This window comes from Drosophila sulfurigaster, chromosome 2R (genome assembly GCF_023558435.1).
Source record: "Drosophila sulfurigaster albostrigata strain 15112-1811.04 chromosome 2R, ASM2355843v2, whole genome shotgun sequence".
In the NCBI taxonomy this organism is placed as follows: domain Eukaryota; kingdom Metazoa; phylum Arthropoda; class Insecta; order Diptera; family Drosophilidae; genus Drosophila; species Drosophila sulfurigaster.
Genome location: NC_084882.1, coordinates 31,007,238 through 31,029,451, shown reverse-complemented (window position 1 = coordinate 31,029,451; position 22,214 = coordinate 31,007,238). Strand labels below are relative to the sequence as shown.

Below are 22,214 nucleotides of genomic sequence, written 5' to 3'. Positions count from 1 at the left end.
TATACTCGGCACCCACAACGTCCAAATAAATGCAACGGAAATGATCAATTACGCAATACAAGAACAACACACAAAATAAGAGTAAAAGAGAGCGAGAGAGAGAAAGCTTAACTTACCTTTTGAGTGAATGCCGTTGCTGCTGCTGCTGCGGCCGCAGCTTCCCTGGCGACGCCGACGCCATCGGCAGAGCTGGCATGCGTCGATGGCGACGTCGCGTACACAAAGAGCGGCAGCGAGTTAAAGTTACGCAAAAATCCAGCGCTGTCCGCTGTCTCCTTAAAACGCCGGCAGAACAGCAGCTGCTTATTGCAGGCGGCCGCTGAGGCCAGCAGAGGCAAAAGTGTGGGCGTTGGTGTCGGCCGCGCTGCTGGCGCTGACGTTGGCGCTGGCATTGCCACTGCATCAGATGCTGCTGCTTCTGCTGCCGACGGTAGCTGCGGCTGTTCCGCTATTATTGGCGTTGGTGGTGTGGTTGTTGTCGTTGCTTTTGTTGTTAAGGACGCCATTAGCGTATCGCAATTTTCCTCTTCTTCTTCTTCGGCTGTTGTTGATTTGCTTGTTGTTGTTGTTGGCATGACGCTGCGTACTATAAAATGAAGCTGGCGACGCTGCTGCTGCTCTGCTGAGGTTGGCAGTGGGCGTGGACGTTGTGGGCGTAGAACTGCAAGCGTCTTTTGTTGTTGTGGCGCGTGTATTTCAAGACGTCTGTCCCGCTATCATCAACTTGCTGCCGCATGTTGCAAATGCTTACGCATAGATATGACCTCTAACTAATTTATCTTCCCCACACATATATACGACGCATACACTCACACAGACACACATTCACTCACACACACAAGCACTTTGTCGCCTTGCAAATCGGCAGCACCAACAACAACAACACTGAGCAGCACTGGACGAAGCGTTGGAGCCACGGCAAACTATTGAAACTACGAAACGTGTTGTCGCTTTGAAACGTGCAAAAACTGACGCGTTGCGTTTTATTATTTTCATAACCGAATTGATTAAATCATATAAAGTTTTGCTTGCTTTTTGTTTAAATTTGCAGACGGTTAAGTGTGACTGAATCGCAATGCGCCTGAAATGTTCATTTCCAATTCCAAGAATAAACCCACTAAATCAAGTTTATGTAGTCTGGCAACTCTCCAAAAAAATATAAATACCACTTTATTTGCAATGAGAAAATAATTCGCACTCTAAAAAAATTGCTTTAATGATAAAAAAAACATATTTTTATTAATGAAGTTGATATAATTGAATAAAAGTTATAAGAAAATACCAATACACCTTTTCGTAGTGTAACCAGCTTGTGCTATGGTTTAGTATATTTGTCGAATAGTATATTTCAGGAATTCAACTAGCGGTGACGCTGAGAAACGGAGTAACTGTTTGATTATTTGATAAAAAAATACATAGAATTTGTCCTTCAAAATTGATCAGTAAAAAGTTCCGGCAGCAAGCAACACGTTGTGTGCTCAGAAAAAGCAATAATTAACTGCACCAATCGCGTGCAGACAGACAAAGCAACGGACATACACAATTTGCACGCCGCCGGTTTAAACAGTTGTTGGTTCTTTTATTGGAATTTTTGCTGTGTAATAGTGATTTTTCGGTTGCTAAATTTGAACACATTTACTACACCACCACAGATTTCTCTTTAATCCGTTGATGCTCCTTACACCGTAAGTAAATTATTAATTTTTTAAAATTAATTATGCCCAAAGAAGCGAGTTGCCACCTCGATTAAATTATTGTATATTCCACAGGATATTATCGATCTGGCCAGACAGTAAACTACTGCATCATATGTGTAGCTGTGCTCCTCTCTGCTGCTGCTGACTTGGAATCGTTAACAATCATACGTTTTACAACACCACAAACCACAATTGGGAGCACTACACCAGTCATCTTTGTCGCACTCGTGCATTCCACATTATAACTTGGTCGTAGTTCGTCATCGTGTCGGTCTCTCTCACATCGGTTCGGTGCGGTTGAGCAGCAGAAATATCGTTGCCGTAGTTGTCGTCGGGGCGCCGTTCTACTCGCAGTGCTGCAATATTTCTAGACAAGGGAATGTAATTCGGAGAAAAGCTGAGCCAGAGAAAAATAGCCAAGAACAGAAAACTATATAAAGCCAGCCAACCGCAGCTTTTGTGTTTCGTTTGGTTTTACATTCTATAGCATTTTCAATTAATTTACAAAAACCCAATTACTTGTTTTCGTTTCGTGCAAATCGACAAAGAACAAAAAAGAGAAAAAAATTAATCGACTAGCAAGCGAAACGTACAACTAATACACACTCACCAACACTACACACACAAACACACACACAAGAAAATCAAATTTCAATCAGAAAATGGCGTTAAAAAGAATCAATAAGGTATGTGAAAAAACGAAAAAAGAAAAAATAATTAAATCGAATTGAACAAAGAACATTTTTTGGTGTGGTTAGCATGCATTTCCATTACAAAAAGTGCAATTATTTCGTACTATATGCAAAAAAAAAACGGTGAAGAAATTTTATGTGCGACAAAAAAATTTATGCAAGAAATGTGAAACGTAGGAACGACAAAGAAACGAAAGAAAAAGAAATGAAAAAACGAACGAACCGAATACGTGAACGAAAGAAAACGTGCAAAAAGCAAAAAATAAGCATAGGAAAAATGGGCGATGACGACGATGTGCATTAATTACAACTTAAAACATGTTTAGTTTCGAATGCCTTTCAAATAGGATTCTAATTAGAATAGAGAAGGATAATATTCTAAGACAACGTGTACGGCCATATTTGTATTTGTATTAGACGTCGTCACACACACATTTACGCGAGTGCATTTGTGCATGTGCGGGTGGTTAATGTTCATGTGTGTATGCAAGCCGGGCAGAAGAGGCACCTGGTCACACCGTCGTCATCGTCATCTGGCCAGCAGAGTCTCAGGGCTCCGCTATGTTACCCAATACACGCTGGTTTGCTATCTATGTGTGCGTGCAAAGCACTTACTCATACACACACACGCTTGTATGTATTGTTGGTGTTCGCGTTTGCTGCCAGCGCCGCAGAAAGATCCAGCAAAAAATAAAACAAGGCGAATGTGCCAAGCACAAGAGAAAAAGCGTATAAAATTAACCTAACCTTACTTTTGTACGCTGCTGATAATTCAGAAATAGTGCTGCGCTGCCTATTACATATACATATATACAATATACATATATACCTCTATATACATATATTGCATTGGCTGGTGTATTAGTGGGCAAGTAAATTTCGATAATTATTTTTCTCAAGTGGGGAGGGTGACTAGTCAACATTTTATTGTCCTTGTTCGATTCATTAAATTGTATTGTGCAAACAAACTGCATTGCAGTCTAGAGTAGCATGTTCAGTTTTTTTTTTTAATTTTATTTCGTGTTTTTTTGATTTACTATCGTTTGAAGTTGCTTTATCTGCTGCTCTACTCTGTTCTCTTTGCCTTGGGAAGCTTTTTGGCTCGCTCACACTCATATACCCAAAGTCGTCGTGTCTCTTTGCATTACTGTCGCGCATTATTTCAAACTCAAGCATTTTGGTACTGTTTTTGTGTACTTTCCTATTACTAATGGTCGATATTATATTTACATTTAAAGAGTTGAAATACACACATACACATACAATAACAATGGGAATTAAAGTTCGAATTTTGTGCTGCCGGTTCACCGTCATAGCCCCCATCAACACACATACACACTCAGGCAGAGCCATATGCATACACAGTCTTTGCACACAGAACGAACAGTCAGCCAGCACACACATATACAACATATTAATTTGCCGTCTCGCTTACACACCCCCATGAGACGCCCTAAGAGCAATGGCAAAAATCGGCGGCAGCTGCTGGGCTCGACTCGACTACACTGTGTTTGGCTCTTTCTTGCTCGCTAAACTACAGCGAATGGGGCAGTGCTAAAGAGGGTGTCTGTATGTGTGTGTGTGTGTGTGCGATGGCAAATGAATTGAGTGTTGAAAAACGCTGAAAGCATTGCGGTGAGAAGCAATAATTAGTAAAAGAAAAATTACAATTTAGCATAATTTACACATATGTAAATATGTTGTTAATATGCTGCACATATATACATATTTAGATATTTGGATTATAAGTATGTGTATATCTGCTGTTGTGTTGGGGTTTAGTCGTCTCGTCGCTTGAGCAACAAGAGCTGCGACGCTAGCATTGACGTCCGCCACCACCACTAACAGCAGCAGCGTCACAAAGCAAGCAAGCGTCATGGCCATTGAATTTTTCCTTTCGCGCTCTCTGCTGCTGTTTTATTATAAACTTTTATTCGTATATATAAATGAAATGAAAATGAAATGCTAGTGAAAATGAGGAAGCCAGTAATACCATATGAATTAATGTTAATTTCTTGCATTTGTATTTTGTATTTCTTTTCTTTTTTTTATGTAATGCTCCATTCCATCGAAACACGCAATTAGCAAGCAACTGTTTTGGTTTCCTTTTCCCCCTTCCTACTACTTCCACTACTTATCTTGCTGTCTCTCTCCCACTCTTTCTTCGACAGCAATAGTTAACATTTTGATGTTGTTGCTGCTTCTTCAATCCGCTGTCGTTTTGGCCTCAATTGCCAAAAACGAAAAGTATGAAAATAATAAAAAAAAAAGAGCAAAGAAGCGAAAGAAAGACACGCTGTTTGAGCCGGGCTTTCGCTCTCGCTCTCTCCCATTGCAGCGATCTCTAGCCCCCATGTGCTTTGCTTATGTATTTGTGTATTTATGAGCTATTTGTTTTTATTTGAATTATAAAGCAAAACGAACACTACACCGCTATCACTTGTTTCGATGTCTCTTTGTAGCAGAGTGATGGTGACTCATGATGCCGTCGGCTGGCGGCGCAATGAAAGTCGTCTCCTCGAACTTGGCGTTAACCGTTTGCTTTGCCATTTTTTTCCGTTTTGTAACAATTTCCTTCTTTTCTTCGTCTAGTGTCAGTGTTCTTCTTTTTTGTTGTTGTAATTATATTTTTGCTCAACAGGTACAACACGAAAGTGCGTGAAAGAGAGCAAAATTTCGTTGTTGGTGTCTGCTATTTTTGAAATACGTCGCGCATACTTTTTCTTTTTTTTTTACTTCTTCAGACGGTCCGTTGTTTGGGCGGGGAAAACGAGGAGCATCAGCGTAGGGGGTCCCGAATGCGTAAAATGTTGCAAAACGTCACACAAAGAGCGCTAAGGAACAATAACAGTGATGCCACAGTATGCAATTGTTATCGATACTATCGAGTATGCTTTTTATGATTATCATAAGATTAATCACATCTGTTATATTTGAAACTTCCGATGTTTTATTATCTAAAGTATACATTACAAGTTTCTAAAAACAAAATCGAAACTAATTGTCTCTATTTACAACAGAACCTTGTTTGTCACTATTCAAATCAAAACTATCGATGTTTTTGCATCCCTAGCACATAAGTAATCTTCCCCGTTTAACGGGGAGAACAAAGTGGGGACCAATCAGCCGTTCCATTTTAAAGATTGTACCTTTCTTAGCGCCCCCCTTTTTCTTTTCTTTCCATTTACTCGTACTTTGTGCTAAGGCTCTCGTTTAGCTCAACCTTCCGCACAGCTCATCTTTCTTTTCTTTTGTATGTTTTTTTTTATTTTTATTTTTTTTTTTTGCCGTTTTACTTTACACCAATGTGTGTGAGCACCCCAAGTTGGCAGCTGTGTGATGTTAATAGGATGGCGAGGGAGGGGCGGAGACAACAGCCGCTCAGCTGTGTGCGTGTCACTGTCGTTGTTGCCTCTGTATGCGGGAATATAAAAGCAAATCATCGAAGCGAGTGTGAGCGGGAGCGCGAGAGCCAAAAGTGCGAGAGCGAATGAGAGAGCAAGCGACGGCGAGCTTGTGCCTTTTGGTTCAGTTCGGTGTTCGGGCCAACGAACTTGATTTTCGCGTCACTCGCTCGCATTATATTTTGCTCTTAAGTTTGGTTGACGGCAACGGCGGCGGCGGCGGGAGCAACATTTTCATATTTCTGTTTTAAAATGCTGTTTAATTTCTGCATTTAAAATTAACATCATCATTTGCATTGCGCACACATAACAAAAATGAAATGTGAAATGACAAACAGACCAAAACAAAGGAAAAGCGGAAGAAATTTGCCGTTTGTTGCACTAAGAAATGCGACTTGAAAATGCATTTAAATGAATGTATATTTATATGTTTTATATATGATTTTAGTAATATATTATTTATGGGGGGTTTTCATAGATAAATCTTAGAATGACGTTTCCTTAAATGAAATTTCATTATTGTACAATAATAATATATGATTTAAAATTGTTATACACTTATATTATATTAAAGTATTTACTAATCTATTCTCAATATACTTTACAGGAACTGCAAGATCTGGGCAGAGATCCACCTGCACAATGTTCAGCTGGACCAGTTGGAGATGATTGTGAGTAACATCATTCCCTCAGTCACATTAATCATTACCTTAACAATTATGCAACGAGTCGCAGCTGTCCTCATTCTCCATGTTCTCTTGTCGTTCTCGTCTAGCTCTGATCTATAAATACTTGGCATATATATATTTCTATAGCGAAATTAGCTGTCGATTTGTCACACGTCATAGATGCAGAGCATGACTTGGCAGCTTTAATTTTGTTTGCCTCTACATTTTGCATATCTATCAAGTCCAAGCGGAGTTATCGAGTTTCTCTCTCTCTCTTGTTGTTCGTGATCGTTATGACTTGGTTCTGATTTTGCAATTAGCCGCAATACGGTTACGTGCCTCTGTTCAAAACTGTACACAGAACGGCAGACAGACAAACAAACTGTTAGCAATGTTTTAAAGTCTCAAGCCAAGATCCAACAACAGTTAAGCAGGTCACCTCGATGACGTCACTTAAAAGTGAAATCGTATGATTAAACTTGGCGATTGGGGCCGCGGCCACTTGGGGGACGTCTGAATAATGCCAGAGGCAGTTTAATTTTTTATTAATCAAATTATTGAATCATATCGGCAATTTTATAATACTCAAACGCTACTCCAAAAACCCCAAGAAAGAATGTCGTATTATTTTATTATGCGTAATATATATAATAGGAGAGTTCCTTCAATTTAATTATTCATTAATGTTGCGATTAACTTTGCAAGATTTAGATTTAAAAGCATGACTATGGAAATGAAGATCATATTATACAAAGATAAGATAATTAGCTAATCAAAACAGACAAATATTTGGCTGGAGAGGAATGATGCGTAATATAATGCATTATAAGCAAGGGATTATATAGTTTTTGTTCAAAGATAAGATCGCAATAGAAGTAAATATAGGTTATATTCAGAAAATTTATCTCTTATCTGCAATTCCCACAAATATAGAAAGAGACCATTATAAAGCAATGATTAGATAGTTCTTCTTTGAAGATAACAGTTTTTCTACGGGATAATCCTGGGAAAATGTGAGAGAGGGAATTAAATATTATTTACACATGAAATTATAATACAATTTAGTATGCTATAGATAGAAAGATAATTAAGCTTTCCTGCAATGTTTTCTGAGTCCATTCAGCGATACACACTCTGCGTTGTGTTTCCGCCGTTTTATTTTCTTATCACGAGTTGAAATGGCAGCGATTTCATAGTTATCAGCTGGCAAAATTAATATACGGAATTACGTGGCGATAGCCACAATTGCATTGCAGAATAAAGGGTAAATACCCAAAACAAAGAATTGCAATAAGGGTGTGGTGTGTGGTGGGTGAATGAGTGGGCAGCTTATACAATCATAATGAACTGTTATTGTAATTAAAAGACAGCCATCGACTATTGTTATCGATAAATGGGAATTATGGACGCGTCGCGGTTTCTGAGTAATGCAGAGAAACTTCACCACACACAGACACACTCACTCTGTAAATGAAATTACTATAATTGTATTGCACACACACACACACGCATTCACATACAGAGTGAAACACCGCAAAGAGTGTAAACTGGCCCCCCATGCAGCTGGCATGGTTCGGCCCAATTCTCAGCCCAAGCGCTGCTCTGCTGTGTGACATTGAGCAAGCAGAGCTGGTGCTGCCAGCTCTTTAACCATGTGCCAAAGCGAGACGACAAGTGAGAACCGTGTTGTGCTGCTGCCAACTGCAGCGGCAGCGACAGCGACGTCGCTGCCAGCAGTCGGTGCCAAGGCTCTTTGGCAATTGTTTGTTTTTGTTCTTTTTGCTTTTTTTTGGGTAACTCGAGAGAGTAGAAGGGCGCGCTCTAGGCAACTCTAACTGAGAGTGCCAGAGAGCTATTAAGCAAAGAGAGCGTGCATAGAATGAGGCTCTTCTTAATGCAGCTCTCGAGTCCGTAATGAGAATGAAAAGCCCCCAAAAAAGGTGGAGTATGCGACTCGTTGCCATTTTGTTATTGTTTTTGCGCATCAATTCATTTAATGTTCATGCCAGCCAAATCGAATTGTTAACTAATTACAATCTATTCTCTCTCTATTTACAGTATTTCACTGGCAAGCTACAATAATGGGCCCGGTAAGAAGAAGCAGCTGCAGTTTCTGCAATTCATCAATTATAGTTGCAGCTAAACAGTTGAGAGAGCCTGCAACTTTGGATTGGATTCAGCACGAGTTTATTAAACAATATGAATTAAGTCTTAGTTTAAGTAGTTTTCATGTGGTTAGTCATCATGTCATGCAATATAATGAGGAAGACAATAGAGCTGGCATTCCTATGCGATGTCTCAGCTAGACAGATAAATAATATAGACAGAGAAAATGTACGTTTGCCAGACTGTTTATGTAAACTTATTCTAATTTCCGTAATGTGTATATCAAAAGTATGTATTGTCCAGATATATCTCTAGACGAGTCGAATGTCTTTATCGAATAACCAATGTCATGTCATATTAGGTTAGTCATAAACGAATTCAGATTTTGTAAACTTTATAATTTTTAGCTAAACTAATGAAGACTAAATTTAAAAAACAAATCGATTTATAATACTGTAGTTGAAGATTTGCTTAGGTTAGTAATCTGTATAAAAAAAAGTTATACTTTAAACTTAGTGTAAAAATTAGTAAGAAAACATAAAATTAGCTTTTTAATAGTCGTTTTATTTAGAAGTTTTGCAATGTCGATGTAATTTATATTTTGAATTTATAATTAGTTTGAATAGAATTTGTATTGATTACAAAATTTTGTGAATCGCCAATTCTTGTTATAAACTCGAACTGAACCAAACAAAGTAATGCAGACTCAACTGAAACATGGCAATTTGTATTAATTGGAATATAAAAAATTTACTAATAATACTCTTTTCTATAATTTTCCAGCCGGACAGCCCTTACCAAGGAGGTGTATTTTTCTTAACTATACATTTTCCAACAGACTATCCTTTTAAGCCACCAAAAGTGGCCTTTACAACACGCATATACCATCCAAACATTAACAGCAATGGATCGATTTGCCTCGATATATTAAGATCTCAGTGGTCGCCAGCATTAACTATTTCAAAAGGTAAATAATAATCGACTATAATTGCTCAAAAATATGTATTAATAAATGGGAATTTCTTTTTCTTTTTGCAGTCTTATTATCAATTTGCTCTCTACTCTGTGATCCCAATCCAGATGATCCGCTTGTTCCAGAGATTGCCAGAATATATAAAACTGATCGGGAAAAATACAATGAGCTGGCACGAGAGTGGACTAGGAAGTATGCTATGTGATGCGTTCCAGATTGCAGCAACAACAGTCCAATAATAACAACAACAACAGCAACAACAAAATTAGCAACAGCAAATAAAACAGCAAAAGCAACAACAACAACAGCAGCAGCAAAAAACACAACAGCAACCACAATAAGAGCAACAAAGATAACATTTAACAACAATAGTTACGGCTGCAACAGCTGCACTTCTCCCATTTGCAACAACTCCCATTTTGTTGACCACAACAACAACAATAGCGTTGGAGCAACAACAAATGGCAGCAACAATATCAAAAGAAGCAGCCACGAGTGGAACGGAGTCGTCATGATGATAACAACAACAGCAGCAGCAACATCATCATCAACAACAGGAGTAGCAGTAACAACAACAACAACATCAGCAGCAGCAACAGTTACAACAACTTCAACAGCAACAACAGCCGCAGCAGCAACTGTCTAATTGAATTCAAGTTAATGTGAGCGAGAAAAGCAGCAGCAGCAGCAGCATGCATGAAGAGAAAATAATTTAATAATAATTACTGAAAACAAAAAAAACAAGAAAATTATGTAAGCATAATAACATTTAAAGCGAGACAGCTACCAACAACAGCATCCCACACATAATAAGTTTAAAAACAAAACTACAATAAAGATCAGCTGGAAAATTATTATTATTATTATATTATATTTAAAGAACCGGAAAATAAAAATTACAAAAATTCAATTCTCTATCCCGATAGAAGACACTTGCTCTAGCACCAATCATCACAAAACATCTCTAACATCGTCTCTTTCCCCAAAAACCAATTTCAGCAAATTCCCCCTTCACGCACACACACAAACAACAAATATTATCCTTTTATTATTACATTTATAACTATAATGAAATTATGATAATGCAACAAATTCTTCAGCGAATGATTTGAGCGAAGATGAGATTAAAATGAAGTCGGAAAGTTTTGATTTAATGTAGTCAGAAGAAGATGGTGTAGTGGGAATATAATGATGGATTGATTGATTGATCGAGTTGAATGGACATTAAGTGTGTGTAGGGCTTAAAGGACTCTTTCATTGCGTATATATATATGTATGATGTATAGGCTATATGATTTCTACTAAACTATAATAAAAACAAAACTGGAAAAACGTATCAAAGTTAATAAATCTCGATTTGTAAAAATTGGTTGGGGTTTTCAATTCAATGTTGAGAAAGCAATAGAGAATAGATACAAAAATGTATAATAATGAGTTATAGCTGTTAGAATTTCCCATTTGGTGGTAAGTATTTTTTTTATCAATATAAAAAGTACCAAAGATATTTGTCATTCTGTTTTTGATCTACATAGAAACCAGATTTAATTTTTTATGATTTCAGATATATCTTTAGTTAAATTTAATTTTTAAAATCCAAAATTTTATTTTTTTTTAGTTTTACCGTTTTGTAATGTAATGTAATTTAATGATTTCAGAATTACTTTTATTTAAATTTAAATTTTAAATACCAACATTTTTATTTCTTTTTTTGTTTGACCGTCTTAGGTTCTAATTAGTAGTGATTATTTTTCGATTAATTATTTCACTATCTATAGTTGCTTTCAAGGAAAACGAAATAATCGGCAAATACTTTAATTTTCTTTAATTATATTTGTTACAGTCTCTGATTTCTATACAGTTAGGGCATTATGCAATTGAAGCATTAGCGGTTAACCTTGGGACCCATGCAAATCGTAGAGTTTACGTAAGCAAATTTATAAGACTAACAAAGTGATCTATTTTAAAGGTAAATTTACAATATACGTAATTACGCTATGTAAGAAATACGTCAAAGAGGTGAGACAGGTGTGCAACAGCTGCAATCAAGGCAAGGGCAGCAGCCAGCAAACAAACGCTCAATGTGAAGGGCATTTCGAATTCGTCGTGGAACGAATTACTGTAAAAGTAGCACAGACGGAAAAAGCAAGCACAGCTTAAACGGCAGTTAGCTCTATGCATTGTGTGTGTGTGTGAGTGTATTTTCAGAAGCTGGCAACAGCCATAGCATGCTAAATAAACATTTAATCAATTCAGAGACAGAGACTCGATTAATAAACACCGCCATCGACTGTGCTGTGTTGCTTTTTTTTGTCGACATCCTCGTTCGGCTATTAACAATGCGCGAGCCGACAACGACGACAGGTAATGTGAAACAACATGAACACTTTCGTACTCTCTTCGTACACGTCACACTCTCATGGCTGATCGTTGCTGTTAAAATGGCGAGTGAGACTGTGACGTCACAGCAGCTCGCTCGCTTGCTTTCACAGCTGTTAGGTGGAATCTGTTGAGCATTTCCATGCCGCTCTTGCGCTCTCTCGTTTGCTTTGGCGCGCTCTACGTTGCTCTTTTGTCGATTTTCACCGGTAACATTTTTGGGGGACTCTCTGCCCCAGTTGCCGCCTGCAGTCTTCAGTTTACTTTTAGCTGCCACGCGAGTGGCTCGTGAGGAAATTCGCAAAGTGAGATTGCTGCTGCCTAGATCAGAAAGTATGTATAGTGTTTATGTACATACATACATAAAATACATATGTAAATACATACATTTAATACATTTGCATGTGTGTACTTAAAAAATATTTGTGCATAAATCAAAATCAATTGAAAGTTCGCCAAGTGATTGAGATGACAATTTATTAAACTGGCACGTGCACAACAACACAACACTACAGCATATATACACAAGAGAAGATACAAGTTGAAAATTCCATATGAAATTTGGTTATGTAAACAAAAGAAAAATAGAAGAAGCTCATTTGCTTGGTGTCTTCGCTGTGTTGTTTTCGGCCTATGCATAGACAATGAGCGTGCGAGCGAGATAGATAGCTGCGACTAGTGCTGTACGCATTTAACTTTAATAGATCATTAAACTGCAGCTCAAAGGCGTCTATCGGGTTAAACACTGATTTATATACAATTTTGGAGTGGCTTTCTAACCACCGTCGCACCGTGGCAACTCTTATTCTCTTATTTTTATTTATTTATTTTCACACTTGTCTGTGAATGGTGTTTGTCATGTCAATATTTATTACATTACAGATTACTGCTAGAAAATGGCTCCACGACCCCACGAGAGTCTTGCGTCGTCGCAGCTTTTAGCTGATTGCGATCTAAGCGGCGCATATAATCGCAAGTCAGCAAAGGACGCGGACAGCTGGGTGAGTAGGAAAGGTGATAAGAAAGCGCACGTGCCGAAGCTTAAGCAGTGCGGCAGAGAGGGACAGAGAGGGTGTCTTGAGTTGAGCTGAAATGAGTTGAGCTTATGTCTGCAAATGAAGCCAAGGTCAAGTTGAGTAGCAATTATGTGCATATGCATGTGTGTGTGTGTGTGTGTGTGTGGTTTACATAAATACTTATGTATGCGTGTAAAAGGGCATTGCGAAAGTTGTGCACACGCGGAATTCGTGAAGTTCACTCAACGCGGATAAATCGAAACTGGTTTTGATTTTGGATTTCGGTTTTGTTTATGTTATCGATACACTTGCTCATCTAAATACAGTTCTCAGCTAGCGCAGCCAACGCACTTGTTGTTGTTGTTGACAGTTATATAAGCTCAGTGGAGGCGGGGCACATCATTATAGTTTGTCCATTAAAATAAAAAACTTGCACAACGATCGAAAAGCAAAGCCGGCTCAACGAAATTTCGCATAACTGGCAGCGACGATGTTGAGCTTTCTCATCATCGTCAAGTATTTTGCAATCGTTATGCGCTCTCTCACTCGCTCACTCTCTTGCACTCATCACATTGAGCATTCGTGTGAGCTTTTGGTTGAGTGCGCAGCTTTTGGATAACTTTGCGAGCAATTTGATTGCATTCGTTTTAGTTTCGTGCAACTTGGTCAACGAAACGGTTGATAAAATCACCAATTTAAAAGTGTGAAATAAAACAGTTGACTTGATTTTGAAATATTTTGTATTTTTTTTTTTGAATTTGAAATCAAATAAGAAAGGAAAAAAAAACATGAAACTGTAGTAAAAGTGCACACAAAAAGAGCAAGTTTATAATAATAGTAAAAGTGTTGAGACTTTTTTTTCGTGATCTTTGGACAAACTAAAGAGTTATTGAAAAATGGAAACCACAGTTATAACAACCACAACAACAACAACCACAGCCGAATTAAAACGCAATGGGCGCAACAATAAAAAGAAAAACGTAAGACTCGAAATTGAAAAACCCAAAACTGAAACCGAAATCGAAACCTTTTGTGCAAAGTAATTACGAAATATTTTCGTATTTACGTCAATGACTAAATTAATTGCACATCCTGTTTATCAATGACTTGCCATTAACATCTATTTGTCCAGTCAATAATGCAATACAATGCAAATTAAAGTGAGCAAAAACAAAAAAACTAAAAAACCTTTGCTTTAAATTTGTTTGTCTGTGAAAATATTTGAGAATGCACTTTGCAATTGGCTTCTCAATCAGCTGCTGGTGATCGCATTGTTTACCTGGAATGGAAACACAGTCGAGAGTGCAGAAAACTGAAAGCTGAAAAGTTAATACGCCAAATTGACTGGAACACAATATTTATGGCGATGGCTAGAAATCTGAGCAACTATTAACAAACAAAAGCTGTTATTATTTATGCACAGACGTGATACCTGGAAAGCTAGACAATTGTTTACATTTAAAGCAATTGAAATTAGAGTGCAGCTCTTTGTTAAGTGAATTTTATAGGAAATCTTTTTAAGTAGTTAGTTGGAAATTTAAAAAAAATATTTTTTACTTTTAATGACTGTTTAACAAATATAAACTGTAGAATTAGTGAAATTTTTATAATTTTAAATGTATTGAAATTAAAAAAAAATAACTACTAGTTTAAAATATTACTTAAAAACGTATTTATTTTTTTTTTTTTTTTATTTTTTGTTTTTAAAGACTATTTCACAAATAAAAAATTGTAGAATTAGTGAAGTTTTTAGTTTAAAAATTTATTGAAAAAAATTAAATTCAAATTTAAAGTATTAAAAAATAAAGTAAAAAATTAGACTTTCTTCTAATTTTATATTCATATTCGTTATTTACTCAGTAAAAATTATTACGTATACGCAATTTTCGTATTGGTGTCGAAAGTTTTTTTATTGCTTTTGCATCGTAAAATGTGCGTATGCGTAACTTTCTTATTGGATTCAACAGCTGAGCTGTGTACTAACATTTTACATTGGCTGTACCGTTTGAACAGTGCACATGCGAAAAAAGCTTTTTCCCAAAAGCATTTCAAGAATGCAACAACAAAGCGCCTTGTAAATTGTAAACAAAACGTCATCAAGCTGTAAAAGCTTTTCATTGCACACGCACAAACACACACACACGTGCAATTTAGTGGTTGGTGTTGTTTTGTGTTTTTGAAACTAGATAAACAAATTAAAGTCAAGCCCCCTATTTGTTGCGCTTGCTATTTTATAATACGTAATTAGTTTGCTAGTCAACAACAACAACAATAGCGAAAACAATTGCATTAAAAATAGCAGCAATTTTGAATTAAAATAAAAGCAAAAATAACAATACGGAAGCAGAGCCAAAATGCAAATTAAGTTTATCTAATTGTTCAAACTTCTCTCTTTTTCATCTTCTTCTTCTTCTTCTGGTGGTGATCTTTGGTCCATCAGCTCGATGGTCAATTAACTGCAGACTCGACCACGGACACCTCGCATCAGTTTCCGGCCAATGAGGAGCCGAATGTTCTTGGACATGGCCCAGATTTTGATGACAAACACTCCACATTCAAATGGCTGTGCAACTTCGATGATGTAAGTGAAGAACTATAAAATCAAATACATTTTTGCGATCAATTTCAAAGTCAATTGTCGCAGTTTGTAATTGAGGCCAAATGTTAAAATGCAGAAATCGTTGTTGCATACTTGTTCATATAATATTTTATTGGTGTGGAATTTAATGTGTGCCCAAACTATTTGCGAGTGCGTGTTGTAAAAGCCACGAAGCCGAAAAATGCAAAACGTGGCAACAATTGCCAAATAATACAAATAGGCACGAAAGCGACAACAACAACAACAACAACAAAAACTACTACAATAAATACAAAATTTAACAATAACAACAAAGACAACGAGACAGCAACTCAACAGCGAACTAAATCAAGGTCGATTTTATTATTAACCGAAAAAGCCAACAACAACAACAAAAGCAACAACGAAAAAAGAGAAAAACCCCGCATAGATACTCAGCGAAGAAGACACACACACAAAGCAAGAAGAAGAAGAGTGGCAACGCTCGCTGATGAAACATTGCGATGCTGATCAAAGGGGCCGGACTTAACCTTGGCGACATTGACAGTTAAAGCTTTCGCTCAGTTCGTCGAGTTAGGCTGAAGCTTTTCTAATGAATTTATGACGAAGGAGTTTTGTGACATAACTTTCATTCGTTAAGTTAGACAGAATTTTGCTTAGTCTTAGGGAAATTTACTGTTCGTTGAGGTATTAAGAGAGTAAATTACTTTTCTCATGTTACAAAGAACTTTTACTCATATTTAAATTTTTAAGTAGGTCTTAAACTACGAAAAAAGTACTGCCTAAACATTTATTTATTTACCGTAAAAGCTTCGTCAAGTTCTTTGACTCGTTACGTTCTAATGCCGCAGGGTATTTACGCTTCGTTAAGTCTTCATTTAGTCTGTACAATTCAAAGACATTTTGTATTTAGATGAACATTTAATTCATTTGTTTAACCTTGACGACATTGACAGTTACAGCTTTCGCTTCGTCGAGTTAGGCTAAGCTTTTCTGTGTGACATAACTTTCATTCGTTAAGTTGGACAGAATTTTGCTTAGCCTTAGGGAAAATTACTGTTCGCTTGGGAAATTTATTAGGGAAATTTACTGTTCGATTGGGAAATTTATTAGGGAAATTTAGGAAAATTTTCTGTTTAAACTTTTATTCATATTTTATATTTTTGAGTAGATCTTAAACTACAAAAAAAATACTGCTTAAATATATGTTTATCTACCGTAAAAGCTTCGTCAAGTTCTTTGACTCATTACGTTCTAATGCCGCAGGGTATTTACGCTTCGTTAAGTCTTCATTCAGTCTGCGCAATTCAAAGACATTTTGCATTTAGATGAACATTTAATTCATTTGTTTAATTGTATAATTGAGACTCTGTGTATTTTAATTTGGCATGCGGCCAGTGGCCAAAAGGTTTCTACGTCTATGGTCAGTGAGTCTTTTTTTTATTTATTTATTTATTTGGTTGTCATTGCTTTTTAAACAAGCGCTGTCAATGTCTCTAATTCAATATGCTATCGGTGTGTTTACCACGGCCATGTAAGACTATATGCAACTATGTTTATTGTATAGTAATTGACCTAATCTATCAATCTATTGTTTTACAGGCGCCAACCCATTTGAAATTTAATCCGTACATTCGTCGCGGATATCGCACATTCCTCTCCAACAAGTTGTGCCTGCAGAGCATATTCTGGTGGACCAATGAGACGGTGAGTATCCATGAGAATTCATAGATAAACTTAACGAAATACGTAGTTCATATTATTGAGATAAATTTAGCTGCGATCGTTAGACCTTTTATCTACTATAAGCTATAATTAAAACAATATAAAACAAATTCGCGAGAGCAGCAAAAATTATTATAAACTAAAGAGCTTTTGAGCGAATTCGAATAGGAAGAAGATTTGCATTAGTTTTTGCTGACGAAAATATGCAAAGAGAAATTTGATTACGATACAGTTTTTAATTTGAATATTGAATTGATATTTGATTACTATACAGTTTTTAATTTGAATATTGAATAATTAACAAAGTGCGCAAAAGCATAACGAATGAATAGCAAATGGAAAAAAAGACTTTGACAATATTATAATAAAGTATGAAATACTTTTTTGCAATTGAAGTAGCTTTTATATTGGATGCTTTGTTGGAGACTATTTCAAAAGAATTGCCAAAATTTCTGTTTGTATTTAAAGTTCATTAATTAAGCGTTTGTCATAAAAAAGAAATGTAATTAATTTATTTATTCGTATGCTTAATAGATCAACATCTGGAGCCATTTGGCTGGCTGTATTCTCTTTATTGGACTGACGATCTTTGACTTGCAATTTCTACGTGAACATGCGGAATTTAGTGATCAAGTGCTCGTCGTCTGTTTGCTCGTCTGCTTCTGTCTGTGCATGCTGCTCTCGTCTATCTATCACATCTTCTCCTGTAAATCGGAGGAACACTATGAACTCTTTCTATCGGTGGACTTTCTGGGTATATCCTTATCCCTAGTGGCGATCTATATCAGTGGCATGTATTACGCCTTCTGGTGTCATACGGTAAGAGATCTTGGCTTTAAATTCTTTTATAAGAAAATACCTTTAATAATTGCTTTCTTGCAGTTCCTTCGAACTCTTTACTCGACCATTGCCCTGGGCATGTTTGGCTTGGCCATCGCTGTGCAGATTCCTCAGCTGAATGTCTCCATGAATGGCAAAGTTGCTGTCTTGTTGCTGTGGTCTGCTTATGGCATTCTTCCGCTGGGACATTGGGCCTATGCAATGGGTGGATTGGAGCATGAACTGGTTGGATTGATGGTGCCACGCATTGTCATCATGTATGCGCTCTGTCTGGTGGCATTTGTGTTTTATGCCGCCAAGATTCCAGAGCGTTGGCTCAATGGCAAAGTTGATTTTGTTGGCCATTCGCACAACTGGTGGCATCTGATCATTGTGGCCGCCTTCTATCATTGGCACAACACGGGCATTGTCTATGCCGAGTATCGCTTAAACAACAGCTGCAGTGGGCCGGTGCTTGCTTAGAAGACAAGGGATAAACGGACATCGCTTTGTTAGCACCATGTGTAAATAGTTTAGCATTAACTAATATTTAGTTTAGTAGCTGTTGAGCAATATTGTTAATTTATGTACATTCAAATATCCACAAAACACACAAAAAAACACACTCACAACATACACAAAGACACATACAGACATGCTATTATGTAGTTAGGGTTCTTTATTACGATTATTGGATGGACTATGTGAAGAAGGTTTTTTATTATGGCCATGAAGAAAATTTGAATCTGGTTACAATTATTTTATATTCGATTATATTAAAGCAAAATATAATAAAATACAACAAATTTCAAATTATTAACGTGTTTTGAATTTGCACTGAAAATAATGTACTATTAAAACAAATGTGTTGCATACTTTAAGGAGCAAGTCATATTTATCACGGCGAAAAACCTCAACGCAGTGAGGTGAACTATGGATTGAGTCTTGACTGTTATAAGTGCTGCGGCTTGTGAGCAAACTATATAACTCGTATTTAACGAAAACACAAAGGTTTGCGTTCTCACTATAGTGAAGGTTTGCACATTGGCTAATTTTTCGATTCGTCTAGTTTTCTTCGTTAAACCAATTTGAGGTTGCTTTCTCCGCTGATGTCGAGTTTCGTTCGTATAACAGCGTTTTGTGTATTCGCTAAATTCAAGCTCGCAACCAAGACTTTCATAATGGTTTCTGTGTTCACTAAGTTGCGTATAACAAACATTTAAAGAAGAAATTTGCATTCCGATTACTTCGTTTTTAAATTTACTGAGTAAACTTTAATTTATTAATCATGTGACGGAGTCACACTCTAACTTTAGCCTAGATCCAGTCTAGCATTTTGGACTTATCGAGCGATATGATGACATTTCGCACACACAAGCAAGCGCATCGGACAAATTACATTAAAAATGCAAATATTCATAAGTAAATTCATGACATGTCGCCGCCGCACGTCTTTGGAGCACTGTTCGCTGCTGTTGCTCTGTTCCTTTGTAGCCAACAACAAGATGGCGCATGGCAAATAGATGCCCAGCAAAAGGGGGGTAAGGGGAATGGAAATGGGAATGGGGGCGATTGTTGTCCCCCCATAAAGACTTGAGTTAATTATTCATGCAATGTCGTTGCCGTTGCCAGCAGTCGAGCAACAACAAGTGAAGCACTGTGGGAGCTTCGTAGTACCGACCCTTTTTAATATTTATGAACACAACCGATTCTCTAATTATAATTAGGAATTGAAAAGTTAGCACAAAAGGACAACAGCAACAACAACAACAATAAGAACAACAAAACACAAGGCACGCAACAAAAGTTTGTGTGCACTGAATCATAATTAAAGGGGTGTGTGGGTGGCTGTAAGTGTGAGTTGAGTTGAGTGTGGAGGGGGCGGAGACCTTGTTTGGGGGTTGCACGATGGAGTTTTGTTATTGTTGTGTTGTGTTCATAACAACCAGTCACACCAGTAGCAGCAGCAACAACAACAACAGAAATAATACCACCAGCAACAAAATGGCGAACCGATTGCTATTTTAATGGACGCACTTGAGATTTCTCTAACAGGTTTAAGCGTGTCCGCTGTGCAAAGTTAACGCTGCGAATTCTGTTTGCGACAATAATGAGAGGGGGACTTTGGAAAGTAAGAGAAAGAATACCAGAACTTGGTGAAAGTTGTTTTAAAATATGAATAAGAATTGCTTTTAATATATTATTTTTAGTTTTAAATATAGAAAAAAGGTTTTAAGGGAGACGCATTTAAAAATTTTTTAAATATGAAAGATTACTTTTAATGTATTTTTTTAGTTGTAAATATGAAAAAGAGGTTGTAAGGGGGACACATTTAAAAATTTGTTAAATATGAAAATTATTTTACAATTCTTTGAATATTTTCTATACCTAATCTTCGAACATTTATAGGTTCAAATACTACGTTTTAAATAACTTGAACTTTTCTTAATATAATTTAATTTTTTTTTATTTTATTGAAATTATTAAACATTATTTTATAACATTTTTGAAATCTTTGCTTTTGTTATAATAAAATTGTTTTTGAATGTTATAATTTTTAACCACTAATTTTATATTTTATGAAATACATCGAAAGCCTCAATGACCATGAAAATAATGTAGCCTTAACTCTAATAGATAACAATTTCATAGTAAGAAAACTGAAAAGATACTACATACTCGATCTCTCCGATAGATATGATAGATCCAACTAAATGAAAAGATGTTACATTATAAATAATAGAGGGACTCATTGGAAAACTGTTGATTTAATGTTAATTTCATAATTTACCTATCATTTAAATATGTTAGACAGATTGTAAATAAAAGAAGAAAGAAAAAAATAAATAATATAAAACTATTTTTGTTTACATTCTTGTAAGTAATTTAATATTATTTGTTGGAATTATTTCACACTAATTTAAAAATTCTGTTTACAACATCTTTTTATTTGTTTTATGTTTGCAAACACATTTCAAAATGTTCCCAAAATGTATTTTTTATTTAAAATTGTAAATGTAGGCTGATCTTAAAATAAACATACATTAAAATATTTGAAATTTTAATTTAAGAGTTGACTATTTTAAAAATACTCTTGTAATCCAAAAAGAATTATAAAAGAGTTGAGGTAAAAAAAGATACTCATAAATGCAGATCTGAATTCTCAATGGGCTATTTAAAAATGGATTTAACAAGCTCTACTTTAAGTAATTCAAACTCCTCACAGCAGCTGCTCTGGCTTCGTGAGCAAAAGGCGAGAACTTCTTCACGTATCTTGAGCTGATGCGTAGTTCCCGCTTGAGATACTTTTGTATCTTTTTTTTTTGGTATTCTAATATTTGTTTGTTGTAATTGAAGGCGTGCTCTAAGACAACAAATAAACTGTGGAAAATATTCGAAATTTGAATACGAATGCCGCTTCAGCTGCTCACTTGGGGAAAATCACGGTAATCCACGGCACGGGGCATTTTCTCCACTTTCACTTCGTAATTACGTGGCATGCAGCAGGCACACAATTCAGTGACGTAATGAGGCAGCTCACGAGGCAATTTGCTTTTGGCGTCGCGCCTCAATTGTGTTCTAAAATTGAAAAGATTCGTGAATATTCAAAAAGATGAAACAATTGAGCGACCGCGCGTGAAATTGCTGTCGATTATCAGGACAGGAGATGGAAGTTCTTTGGACTGTGCAACCTGCCACAGTCTCGCCACTTGATCAACTCCAAGTGTGAGCTGCATCGCCTCAGATGATGATGATGTGCAACAGATTATAGCTAAAGATACAGATACATCGAGTCATCTATAAATAGCCAGCTGGACTGACTCTGACAGTCGAGCAAATGAACCCATAAGTCAAATCGAACAGCCGCTCGACTGCTCGACTGCTCGACTGGTTGCTGCTGCTTCTTCTACCCCCTGATTTCCCCTTCAGCTCTGCTACCCCTGATGTTGCTTCTCTGGCTGCTGTTTTTTAGGGCTTAAGTGGGCTTAGCTCGAGCGACAAATGGCGCGACGTTGCGACGCTGCTGCTGGAGCAGTTTTTAGTTTCTATGTTGCATTTTCGACTGCATGCAGCATGTACATATGTTGCATGTAGCATGGATGTGGGCTTAACTAGGCTTAACTTGCGCTAGCTGCTGCCTGCCGCTGCCTGGGCCGCAT

At 36.7% G+C, this 22,214-nt stretch overlaps 3 protein-coding genes across 5 annotated transcripts in view; 2 read left to right on the top strand and 1 right to left on the bottom strand.

The window, feature by feature from the left end:
• LOC133835962 (uncharacterized) overlaps positions 1-1,066 on the bottom strand; it is a 55,294-nt gene extending 54,228 nt beyond the window's left edge. For both annotated transcript variants that reach the window (XM_062266157.1, XM_062266160.1), the window contains exon 1: positions 117-1,066. In XM_062266157.1, coding sequence (XP_062122141.1) covers positions 117-575 — 459 coding nt within the window. In that variant the 5' untranslated portion in view covers positions 576-1,066. The remainder of the gene's footprint in view (positions 1-116) is intronic.
• Positions 1,067-1,425: 359 nt separating this feature from the next.
• Positions 1,426-10,529, top strand: LOC133835970 (ubiquitin-conjugating enzyme E2-17 kDa). The gene is made up of 6 exons (XM_062266169.1): positions 1,426-1,685; positions 1,770-2,383; positions 6,401-6,464; positions 8,520-8,551; positions 9,351-9,534; positions 9,606-10,529. The coding sequence occupies exons 2-6, from the start codon at positions 2,360-2,362 to the stop codon at positions 9,743-9,745; spliced, it is 444 nt and encodes a 147-aa protein (XP_062122153.1). The 5' UTR covers positions 1,426-1,685; positions 1,770-2,359; the 3' UTR covers positions 9,746-10,529.
• A 1,572-nt stretch (positions 10,530-12,101) lies between these two features.
• Positions 12,102-18,868, top strand: LOC133837320 (progestin and adipoQ receptor family member 3). 2 transcript variants are annotated; one of them, XM_062268033.1, is made up of 6 exons: positions 12,102-12,249; positions 12,799-12,917; positions 15,373-15,513; positions 17,113-17,217; positions 17,770-18,054; positions 18,118-18,868. In XM_062268033.1, the coding sequence occupies exons 2-6, from the start codon at positions 12,813-12,815 to the stop codon at positions 18,535-18,537; spliced, it is 1,056 nt and encodes a 351-aa protein (XP_062124017.1). In that variant the 5' UTR covers positions 12,102-12,249; positions 12,799-12,812; the 3' UTR covers positions 18,538-18,868. The 2 variants fall into 2 exon arrangements, with proteins under 2 accessions (XP_062124017.1, XP_062124018.1); XM_062268034.1 differs by lacking the exons at positions 12,102-12,249; positions 12,799-12,917 and adding an exon at positions 13,613-13,912.
• Positions 18,869-22,214: the final 3,346 nt, after the last annotated feature.